This window comes from Schistocerca piceifrons, chromosome 3 (genome assembly GCF_021461385.2).
Source record: "Schistocerca piceifrons isolate TAMUIC-IGC-003096 chromosome 3, iqSchPice1.1, whole genome shotgun sequence".
Taxonomy (NCBI): domain Eukaryota; kingdom Metazoa; phylum Arthropoda; class Insecta; order Orthoptera; family Acrididae; genus Schistocerca; species Schistocerca piceifrons.
In genome coordinates, this window is record NC_060140.1 from 928,902,955 (window position 1) to 928,915,544 (window position 12,590).

The 12,590-nt window shown below is 37.4% G+C and overlaps 1 protein-coding gene across 2 annotated transcripts in view; it reads left to right on the top strand.

Annotated features, from left to right (window-relative positions):
* Positions 1–12,590, top strand: part of LOC124790099 (cyclin-L1) — a 69,989-nt gene that overhangs the window by 41,536 nt on the left and 15,863 nt on the right. For both annotated transcript variants that reach the window (XM_047257663.1, XM_047257664.1), the window contains exons 3-5: positions 10,829–10,949; positions 11,047–11,111; positions 11,217–11,421. In XM_047257663.1, the coding sequence (XP_047113619.1) occupies positions 10,829–10,949; positions 11,047–11,111; positions 11,217–11,421 (391 nt within the window). The remainder of the gene's footprint in view (positions 1–10,828; positions 10,950–11,046; positions 11,112–11,216; positions 11,422–12,590) is intronic.

The window sequence follows — 12,590 nt, forward strand, 5'->3', positions numbered from 1 at the left end:
AAATACTTTTCAGTTGACGTACTACTCTTGCAGGCCTAACTACTTCTATTGTAGACTGAGCCATCGATCGACCCATACCAGTTTTGCGTGGGTATCATGAAGTATCTATGGCCAGATGACATGTCTGGCATAGATTATTTACACAAACCTTCCTTGTAAATCAGTCAGTGTTCTAACCAAAACTGTAACAAAATTCTTGTAGCGGGTCCCAAGATTAGCCTTAAGATAGAGATAGTAAACTGTGTTTTGCGTGCGCGCATGTGAGCGGCACGCACTGCATGCGTGCATTACATTGTAAATGTAATGCTGGAATGGTTGATATGTATATACTACATTTTATAAAATTTAGTCAGTTGTGTGATTTCTCTAAATCAGACATGTCAGAAGATACGAGAGCAAGTCGGTAAGTAAAGGCAATTTTTTCCTACCTCATAAGTGGACATGACTGATTCAACAATAGCATGCCTTATCTTAATCACACTGTTGTTTTTTTGTAATAGCTGTGTTGCTTCAGTGAGTTGCTCTATTCATGGTGATTTCAGAACATTTTTTTTTAATAGTGCCCCATGACGGAAGTGATTAAATTTATTTATGGGGAAGGAACTACAGCTTAGAAACGTATTCACAGATGCGACTGCAGTATGGTGGTAGCTGTTTTAGTGAATGAAATATTTATGGGTAGCTGAAATGCTTTAAATATGGACATATGTGTGTATTGCAATGAAAAGTGTTCAGGTCGGTTAGCGTTTTGAAAACATAGGACCAGTGAAGCAACTGAGTGAAAGCTACAACTGTCTATGAACTTCTAAACAGTCACAGAGTTGTGCTTGTTGGGAACCATGTCAACTGACTCTCACACAGGAACGTACGGAAATATTGAAATTACATTTAAGATGTTTCAAAGACGGAAGAGGAGACTTCCTCAGTCACATAGTAACCGTTGGCGAGATGTGGCTCCATCACTATAAACCACAGAGCAAGATTTCTTCACCACCTACAGAAAAAAATTACGAAAAGCCAGGTTTCTGTAAGATTGTTGATAATGACAGCATTGTGTTATGTAAATGGCCCATTGCTGAGTACTTACTCTGCTAGGGGCAAACAGAGAAGATTGACAGCTACAGTGAGATATGAAACCCACAATTGGAACAAAGGCTTTCAAAAGTTGTAATTTTGATTTTGCTTCAGCTTGAGAAACAATAAAGTGCATATAAAATTGCGGTTTTAAGCTGCTGAAACAAGACCTTACACTACTGACCTAGCTGTAATCGATTTCCACCTTTTTGGTCCGGCGTGGGATCACCTGTGTGAATCCATATGTTTGTCAGATGACGTGGTTGTGGAGGCAGTACATAAGTGGTTGTGCACAGTGCCACAAAGCTGCTTCTAGGCTATAATTAGAGTGTCTTTCAAGGGATGAGCAAAATACATAGTGGTTGGGGGAGATTATGCTGAGAAGTTCTGTTGGTTGCAATTTCTTTTTCCAATAAAAAATTTCTTTTCAAAAAATTGTCTTTACTTTTTGACTTACTCTTTACTTTAATAAATTTCATGCATTTGCATGCGCTCTCCCTTTATGAAACTTCTGATGATTGATACCAGTTGATGACTGTGGAAGAACAGAGAGGAAAAAATGCTTCAAGAAGGAGAAGGCATTTGGAAGTCAGTCGCAAATGTGCTTTGTATTGCAGATGTAGATTTCAGCTATTGGGTAGCAATCTTCAGTGCGTGAAGACCAACTCGTACAGACTCATCAAGCTTGTGACAACACGTTACTATAAGACTCCAAAAGGTATGTAGACAGATTGAATTACAGTCTGTCTCTGTACCTGTTAGTAGTAACGAGTTATCACAAACTTGACAAGTGTACGTGACTCGATTTTAACATACTGAAGGTAGCTAGGTAGCTACTCAGTTGCTGAAATGAAGGTCTGCAATAAAATACAGATCAGATTTGCAGCTGATTGCTGATATTCCTTTTCCTTTTTTTGAAATATACCACAGTTGCTGTGCACAACTGTTCTGATGTAATCAAACTTGGTGAAAAAGTACTTCATTGTAACTCGTATAACAAAAGTGGTTTTTCATAATGCAGCTGACAGGTAATTAAATATGAACTGGTTTTATAAATATTATATCATTGTTAAAATATACTTTTTAGATTGTCCTTTTGAGCCTCCTTTTCCGCAGTCATTGTTTTATGATCTCCTACTATTCATCACGGATGTATTGTAGCTAAAAATGGTTTGATATGTGGTAAAGTTTATAGGTACTTAACGACTTACTTCAACCAAGAGTAGTGAATCCTGTATGTTGTAAGAAGTATTGCCATCCAGAACAGTATTAACCAAAAAGTCGTATTCCAGCCTTATCACTTCCTCCACATTTTCACCTGTTTGTTCCACTGCTTGTAACTATCTGTTGTCACAGAAACATTTGTATTTATTTAAACTATGAGTAGTTCTCATTTAAACAATCACATTTGATTCATCTGTACTCTTATGGGGTGTAAATTTCCAAATTTAGGTTTTCGGAGTAAGTTTGATTCGATATTTGCTTTATACCCTTTTGTAAATGATATTTAAAACTATACACATTGAAGACTGATCTTTAAGGGAAGTTTCTGACTCTTTAATTGTCCCATCTCAGTAACATTTTGATTTCTACATTATTTCTGTTGTGTTGATGTAGCCTCCATTAGCTGGCCCTAGTGGCCATGCGGTTCTAGGCACTACAGTCTAGAACCAAGCGACTGCTATGGTTGGAGGTTCGAATCCTGCCTTGGGCATGGATGTGTGTGATGTCCTTAGTTTAGTTAGATTTAATTAGTTCTAAGTCCTAGGTGACTGATGACCTCAGAAGTTAAGTCGCATAGTGCTCAGAGCCATTTTTTAGCTTCCATTACTCATTAGTAAGATAATTGCATGCATACTCACGAGACTAAACCATGGAATATTTGTATCTGTTGGGTTGAACTTCACATTTCCTCAACTTACTGAAGAAGGCAGCTATTTTACAGAAGAATTTACTGGAAATTATTGTCTGTAACATGTCTTTCTGGTTGCTGTACTGCCTCTCTGCAATGGGATGCTTCAAAGCAAATTAAATCATGTTATTCTGAAGTAGATGTGAAAAATTCCTTGCCCTCAAGCTAGGTGATCGGTACTTAGACTTTTTGTGCTTACTACATTGCTAGAAATTTTTTTGTCTGATAGCCAGGTGAACCCGATTTCAATGTGATACTACTGTGATGACTGGTATGACAAATTTCTCACATTACAGAATTTTTGTAGAAATATGATATGTGAACTTCTGAAAAAGGCTGTATTGAAAGTTGTGAAATCAACATGATAATTATAATCCATTTGCTTTCCATTTAATGTGCCTTACAATTTAGGAACTTCTGTGTTGCAGTTTGTCACATTCAGGTTTCCTGCTTCAGTGTAATATATCAGATAAAGAATAATGTATAGGATATAAGGGGAACCTGTTACTGTCTTTCTGTTATGTATCTGATAAATAGTAATGTGAAGTGGAAAAAGGGAACCTGTCATGTTTGCGGCTTCACACTAGTCATATGCACATGTGTATGATTTCCAGGTATTTTGTGTGTAATATAAAGTGGACCATAAAAAGTAAAGGAATTTGAAACTAATTTGCTTATGGAGTTTGTAACATTGCAAAAAGGGATTCAGCTTATTAGCAGAGGCTGTCGAGACATTTCCTTTAGTTACTTAATGCCATTTGTTATGGTATTCAAATCAGTTTGCATATCCATTTCATTACCGTTGCTATAAAGTACCTTGAGACCTAACAGCTGTAGTTATCAGAGAGTGACCACTTATCTGTGTCACCCTGGTAGTTGTGAAAAGTGTGAATTTCGTGATGAATCACCTTCCTGCATTAAGATGCACGATTATGTTGCATGAATATGCCACAGTGTTACTCAGTATACTGCTTCATCCTGCCATTGTTTATATTTGAAAACTAACCTTTTTGAACATCTCTTAAAAGCGCTGCATTATACAGTGTTACAAAATTTGACTTTAATTTTTTTGTCCCATATTGCAGAGAATGTTATTCTATTTTTGGCTAAAATTGTGTACTGAAAAATGCGTTTGAATATTGGAGTATAGCATCTCCTTGCCTTTTCCTATTCCACTACCCATGTTACTTACACTCAGAATCTTACCGTGAATGTTGTCTACAGTCTGTTGCAGCAGCTATAATGAATTGTCAGATATTCCTGTAAAAGCATGGCCATTTGCACAATAGTATGTTCCAAACACCTCAGATGAACTTGAATCCATGGAATGTAGCACCCTCAAGAAACATCAGCATATCAGCTATTTTTTATAAGTTCCATACTTTTGTTCTTCTACCGTGTTCCACATCCACTAGAATCACTATACAGGTGTCTATGGTACCAACTGAGTATCTAATTGTATCTGGGTCCCCTTCAACTCTCATAATTTCCATGAGTACTTTACACACATATAATCATAGATATATATAACTTTTTAAGGTGATTGAGATACATTGTTACTTAAGAAATATTTCTATAAACCCATTATTTTGTCAGTGTGTTGGCATGAGGTTTCACTAAGTTGTTATAGAAATGTTAATGAAAATCCCAATACTAATGCAAGAACTAATTGATCAGTACACATTCTTTTATTAAACAGTGTACATTTGCTTTCAGTGCATCACGCAAAGAGCAGCACATAAACTGTTGTGACATGCTACTTACATGTTTCAGTGACTATTACCAGTGTTCAGAACAGAAGAAATGGGGTAGTAGATATTGGTGTATATACAGGGTGTGCATAAAGTCCAGGACCAATTTCAATTATTTAAATTATTTATTGCACGAGAACTAAACATTGTACAAATGTCATACATATTGCATTTTGAAGAGAAACTCGGAAAGTTTTTTTTTATTTATTATTTTTTTTATGTCAATACGGTAATCAAATTCTTGCCATACCCGTCCTAGATGACATTGTCGACTGTAGCAGTCGCTTTCCGTATTCTCTCCCAGAGCTCCGCTACATCACATGGTAGAGGCGGTACATACATCAGATCTTCAATGTATCCCTACAGAAAAAAGTCACACGGAGTGGGATCTGGTGATCGGGGAGGCCATTTCATGAAACAGCTCGCTCTGCACCTGAACTCGCCATGTTTGCGACTAGCGCTGACTATCGGCAAATTTCCAAACTACAATGTGGCGGTATACATGAAAAAAAACTTTTTAAGATTTCTCGTCAAAATGATTATATATATATATATATATATAATAGGGGAAACATTCCACGTAGGAAATATATATCTAAAAACAAAGATGATGTGACTTACCAAATGAAAGTGCTGGCAGGTCGACAGACACACAAACAAACACAAACATACACACAAAATTCAAGCTTTCGCAACAAACTATTGCCTCATCAGGAAAGAGGGAAGGAGAGGGAAAAGACGAAAGGATGTGGGTTTTAAGGGAGAGGGTAAGGAGCCATTCCAATCCCGGGAGCGGAAAGACTTACCTTAGGGGGAAAAAAGGACGGGTATACACTCGCGCGCGCGCACACACACACATATCCATCCACACATATACAGACACAAGCAGACATATTTAAAGACATATTTTTCCCACATGGAATGTTTCCCTAAGGAAACATTCCACGTGGGAAAAATTATATATAAAAACAAAGATGAGGTGACTTACCGAACAAAAGCGCTGGCAGGTCGATAGACACACAAACAAACACAAACATACACACAAAACTCAAGCTTTCGCAACAAACTGTTGCCTCTTCAGGAAAGAGGGAAGGAGAGGGGAAGACGAAAGGAAGTGGGTTTTAAGGGAGAGGGTAAGGAGTCATTCCAATCCCGGGAGCGGAAAGACTTACCTTAGGGGGAAAAAAGGACAGGTATACACTCGCACACACGCACATATCCATCCACACATACAGACACAAGCAGACATATTTAAAGACAAATTTAAAGACAAAGAGTTTGGGCCAACAAACTCTTTGTCTTTAAATATGTCTGCTTGTGTCTGTATGTGTGGATGGATATGTGCGTGTGTGCAAGTGTATACCTGTCCTTTCTTCCCCCTAAGGTAAGTCTTTCCGCTCCCGGGATTGGAATGACTCCTTACCCTCTCCCTTAAAACCCACTTCCTTTCGTCTTCCCCTCTCCTTCCCTCTTTCCTGAAGAGGCAACAGTTTGTTGCGAAAGCTTGAGTTTTGTGTGTATGTTTGTGTTTGTTTGTGTGTCTATCGACCTGCCAGCACTTTTGTTCGTTAAGTCACCTCATCTTTGTTTTTATATATATATATATATAGTTGTTGTGGTCTTCAGTCCTGAGACTTGTTTGATGCAGCTCTCCATGCTACTCTATCCTGTGCAAGCTTCTTCATCTCCCAGTTCCCAGTACCTACTGCAACCTGCGTCCTTCTGAATCTGCGTAGTGTATTCATCTCTTGGTCTCCCTCTACGATTTTTACCCTCCAAGCTGCCCTCCAATGCTAAATTTGTGATCCCTTGATGCCTCAAAACGTGTCCTACCAACCAATCCCTTCTTCTAGTCAAGTTGTGCCACAAACTTCTCTTCTCCCCAATCCTATTCAATACCTCCTCATTAGTTACGTGATCTACCCACCTTATCTTCAGCATTCTTCTGTAGCACCACATTTCGAAAGCTTCTATTCTCTTCTTGTCCACACTAGTTATCGTCCATGTTTCACTTCCATACATGGCTACACTCCATACAAATACTTTCAGAAATGACTTCCTGACACTTAAATCTATACTCGATGTTAACAAATTTCTCTTCTTCAGAAACGCTTTCCTTGCCATTGCCAGTCTACATTTTATATCCTCTCTTCTTCGACCATCATCAGTTATTTTACTCTCTAAGTAGCAAAACTCCTTTACTACTTTAAGTGTCTCATTTCCTAATCTAATTCCTTCAGCATTACCCGATTTAATTTGACTACATTCCATTATCCTCGTTTTGCTTTTGTTGATGTTCATCTTATATCCTCCTTTCAAGACACTGTCCATTCCGTTCAACTGCTCTTCCAAGTCTTTTGCTGTCCCTGACAGAATTACAATGTCATCGGCGAACCTCAAAGTTTTTACTTCTTCTCCATGAATTTTAATGCCTAATCTGAATTTTTCTTTTGTTTCCTTTCCAGCTTGCTCAATGTACAGATTGAATAACATCGGGGAGAGGGTACAACCCTGTCTCACTCCTTTCCCAACCACTGCTTCCATTTCATGCCCCTATACGCTTACAACTGCCATCTGGTTTCTGTACAAATTGTAAATAGCCTTTCGCTCCCTGTATTTTACCCCTACCACCTTCAGAATTTGAAAGAGAGTATTCCAGTTAACATTGTCAAAAGCTTTCTCTAAGTCTACAAATGCTAGAAATGTAGGTTTGCCTTTCCTTAATCTTTCTTCTAAGATAAGTCGTAAGGTTAGTATTGCCTCACGTGTTCCAACATTTCTACGGAATCCAAACTGATCTTCCCCGAGGTCCGCTTCTACCAGTTTTTCCATTTGTCTGTAAAGAATTCGCGTTAGTATTTTGCAGCTGTGACTTATTAAACTGATAGTTCGGTAATTTTCACATCTGTCAACACTTGCTTTCTTTGGGATTGGAATTATATATATTGTGTTTGGTTCTTGTGCAATAAATAATTGAGTGTTCCCAGACTTTATGTACACCCTGTATATGCAGACTGAAGTGACGAATGAAAATTTATACTATGACCGGGATTCAAACATGGGTCAGCTGCTCGCTAGGCAGATACACTCTAACCACTACTCTACCCTGACCGAGTAGCTTTGCGCGATTGCACAGGATTGCACAGTCTAGCCCAGACTTGATCTTAATTCCCATTTATGCCTCAGCCAGCTTCGTAGTCCCATAGGAACAGCATTGCAGAGGCTCTCCAGCTATATTGGAATAGCACATGAGCATTGAACAAAACAGGGGATCCTGCCTGAAATCCAGTTCTAGGTACTTTGATCAAATAAAACAATATGGTTCCAGAGGCTTTACCAAGTGTTAAACATTTATGATGTAGATATGCAGACCGAAGCGATGTCTGTTCAGTCTGCATATGTACATCACAGCTATTTGACACTTGGTACAGTCTCTGGAACCATGTGGTTTTATTTGAGTATGTACTGACTCCTTACAGGAATTTTTAATTATTGCTGGTATTGGTTAGGTGGTAAAACACTAGACTTTCGTTGGGAGAACCACAAGAAATTATTGTCCAGCCGTCAGGAGCTAGGTTTCCCGTGACTTCGACAAATCGCCTTAGCCAGTTGTTATCAGGATTTCTTTGTAAAGTACACAGGTGATTCACTTAATAAATATGAGCTTGTGCTCCCTCTCTAATGAGCTCCATTTCTTTTTGATCATGGCAGCCAACGGTAAACAAAAACACTATTGAATTACCAGTAACAAAATTTGTCAAATGTTCGTGAATATAGAAATATATGAAATAATTGTATGATAAGCATTCTAAGGGGGAAAAAACCATAACTTTGGTTCAATTAGAAGAGGGATAAGTATTATGAGAAACAATGTTAAAAGATTCACTAAAATCTTAATCTTCTCCCACTTAGAGTTATGTAATAGTTTTGCTGTTACTGCAGCAATTCAATGATCTTATCTCATTGGGAGTTTTAAAAAGCAAAAAAAGGTACCATTGTGTACCCAGAAAAGAATGTAGGTGAATCAGTCTAATGTTACAGGAAGATGTTCAAACAGTAAGGATGTAGTCTGTTTTGCTTTTAGTATCATTACAAAGTACATATTTTCATTGTAATCATATAATGCGTGTTGTGCACTAACTTTTGTTTCATTTCAACATAGTGTCATAAGTGGACTACTAGAGAGATTGCAAGTGGGCCAGATCAAATTCCTCATCATCATCGTCTTAGTTATTATACGGTTAAAATAAAGTGGTATTACAATACTCTTAACTGTGTACTCATTGACTGTTCAAACACTTTGCTGCCATTATTGTTCAAAAATGTCACAGAAACTGATTACGATGAGTGATGCAATGAAAAGAATGAATTTTTTAGTTGATTCCTTCATCATTTTATGGAAATTGTGGCTCTTTGAAACAAAATAACTGATCTGTTGGTAAGTATACATTATAGGTCAAACCATGCTTGTGGAAGACATAATGTGCAAATGTAAGCCACAGAAATGAAATGTGTTTGTATGTTTTCTTTCCCCCCCCCCCCCCCCCCCCCCACTTCCTTTCCCCTCAAACTTGCTCTTTCTCCTCTTGCCATCATTTTCTCTACATTTTTTATCACATTTGAAAACATATTTAACTATAAGAAGTGTTATAAGTTGTTAACTTTTTGTGTGTTTACATATTTCTATTAGCTTTATATCTCACATTGTCTTGCAGTGGATTTCTCTTTAAACCTGTTGGCTTGGTTATTGTTTCCCCAGAACAATAATGGGTTTGAATGTCACATTCTGCAAATTAGTTGCTATGTGCAATGAAAAGGGCACTAAAAGTCTCCAAAAGAAGGCCACAGTGTTCACCAGAATGTATGTATTTGTTACTTAACACCAGTGTAAGGAAAGATCTACATGAAAATGTATTGCCCTGTTTAACAATTTCTCTGTTGTTAAGATTCCTTCTGAGAATTTTGCTAATTATTTAAAAAAAAAAAATTACTTTGAGTCTACATGTAAGTTTGTGTTAATCACTTCAAATTGCAAAATGTAGTTTTAGCAGTAATTCCATACATGTGGAAATTATTTTGGTAAGTATTGAGGGCTAACCTTTTATCCACAGCTAGTTTCCAATAGATTCCACAGAGTGCAGTGAATATTCTGAATGAACATGAAAGTTCCTTTTTGGAAAATGGAAATCAGTTTGTGTATAGTGCAAAACCAGGTAACAAAGGTGCGTGTGATGGTTTTTGTGAAAGGTATGTAGAACTAGGTATGTTGTGAAACTTAAACATAAGCTGTTGACATTTAAGAGAAACATTGACTTGTGAAGTTTTGACTGTTTCCCAGTCAGAAACTGATTCATCGCTGTGAAGTTTTGACTTTCTCAATCAGAAGCCGATTTATGGGAGTGAATTTTCAACTTTTCCCACATCAGCCGCTGATTTATTGATGGATGTGATACAGTACTTCACTGGCGTACTTTTGGAGTTGCTTCAAGAAAAGTTGTCTTGAGTGTTCAACAATGAAGAAAGAAGAAATTCAGTGGAAGTGTGCAGCAGTTATAACGAAACTTAAGACTTGGTAAGGTGTTGGCTCAGAGGAATACTATTGTCAGTAAAGTGCTGTTTGTGTACAGAAGGAAACATGCTAGGGGACTTGCTCTGGATTTTCAAAGAGAATTGTGCAAAGCACCTTGTGGATGGAAACTGTTCTGTTTATTAATTTTTAGTTTTGACACTGTTGTGTAAGTTAATTACTGTCCTTGGTGTCGCTGTCACAAAAAAGTTAATGGTATAAAGCCTATTGTTTCAAGCAAAAGAGAAGATTTTGTTAGGTTATAGGTTATGTGTAAGTATTTAAGATTTGGCATTTACACATCATTAAAGTCCTATGCCAGTTAATAATGATTAATCACTGTTCTGTTTACAGCACATTTGAAGCATTTCATCCAACTACACAATGTGTGTGTTACAACCTACTACAGACCAGAAGAAGTGTTCATGTTATTTTGGAGAAAAGAATTTTTTGTTTAACTGTTGCTGTCATGCTATAGTTCGGAATATTTATTGCTTAGAGTTTGGTTGCTTTTGTATGTTACAGGACTATCCAGCCAATGATACTGGACCAGAATTATATAGCTCTCAAAACTCAGGTCATTAAGGCAGAAAGGAGAGTGTTAAAAGAGCTTGGTTTCTGTGTTCATGTAAAACATCCTCACAAGGTTAGAAAGTGATAGTAAAAGTTTAAGATTTTCAATATTATTATTGGTATATTTCATCATTAATTGTATAAATAATGAAATATTTTTCTTCTTTCAGTTAATAGTAATGTACCTGCAAGTTCTGTGCTTCGAAAAACACCAAACTCTCATGCAGTTGGCATGGTAAGAATAACTTGTCACACATTTTCATAGAGTTATATTAATCTATTATTAAATTTGTTACTGTTACAGAATACTAAAAAGGATCACACCATTGTTTCTTTGCAGGAATTACATGAATGATTCTTTGCGGACTGATGTCTTTGTACGGTATCAGCCAGAGACAGTTGCTTGTGCTTGCATTTACCTAACATCCCGTCGACTAGGTATTCCACTTCCAAAATCCCCAGCCTGGTACAGCCTGTTCCGTGTTGAAGAAAAAGACATTCAAGATGTGTGTATGCGCATTTTACGCCTCTATGCCCGCAAGAAGGTATAAACAAAACGAAAATAGATGACCAGTAGTACTACCTGTAGTATAAATTGATATCGATTTACCTCTGCTTTTTATTAAACTTTGCTTCAGTTACGTTTAAGCAGTTTTATGTGGTGATATATGGTGTTATACCCAGATCAGAATTACAAAGTGAATGGTAGCGGGTATCATACAGGACAGCTACCAATTAACAAGCAATCAGAGAACAATTGTGGTCACACCTCCTGTTATGCTCATTGTTTCAATATTGTTCTGCTAATCAGGTACCAGTTGCCATAGTTTGTTGCAGACAGTGCTTATGAGCGGTAATATAACAGTGGTGTTGCTTTTTCTGGTTTGTGTGGTTTATGTATGATGAGTATTCTACTCAACAGACTGCCCTAAACTAGTTGTGCAAGTGCACAGAGGAGTGTTAGGACTTTTTCCACCTTCTTAGTAAACCCAATACTATATGTTGATGGACATTGTGTTTCCAGTGTGGAAATGCCCGCCTGTTGCTGGCACAGTTATATTGTGTATACAGACAAATATTAACCAACATCGCCCCCTCCCATGCTCTACTATCAATCACTTTGTTATTTTGATTGAAGTATAGTTCTTGCAACTTCCTAAAAATTTTATTTATTCTTTGTATTTGATTTTTGTCACTAAGATGGTCATTTTGTATCTACATGTTTGATTCTGTGCCACCTATCTGACAGTCAGACTTCCTCTATTTAATTGTACAATGTTTTAGGTGTCTTGGGAGGTCTTTTATCATGTGAATTAGTTTTTGCCTGTTAATTACGTTGAGTTTCCATATCTCACTGGGGCATAGTTTGAGAACAGCTTTTTTCCCCAAGAACACAGTCACAAACATGCAAGGTGTGTGAGAAAATGAGATAAATTTTTTACCAAACAACAATATTGTTGCTTTCAAAGTAGTTTCCTTCAGCAGCTATACACTGGCAGAGTAGTTGTTGCCAGTCTCAGTAGCAGCACTGAAAGGCTCCAACTGAGAGGGCCTTTAAAATGTCAGTCACATCCTTTCAAATGTTCTCCAGAATCCCAAGACGTCTGTTTGAGACATTTTTCAGTTTTGGGAAAAGAAAAAAGTCACAAGGACTCAGATCAGGTAAATGGGGGGGAAGGGGGTTGTGGAACAACAGGAATGCCTTTAGAGGTCA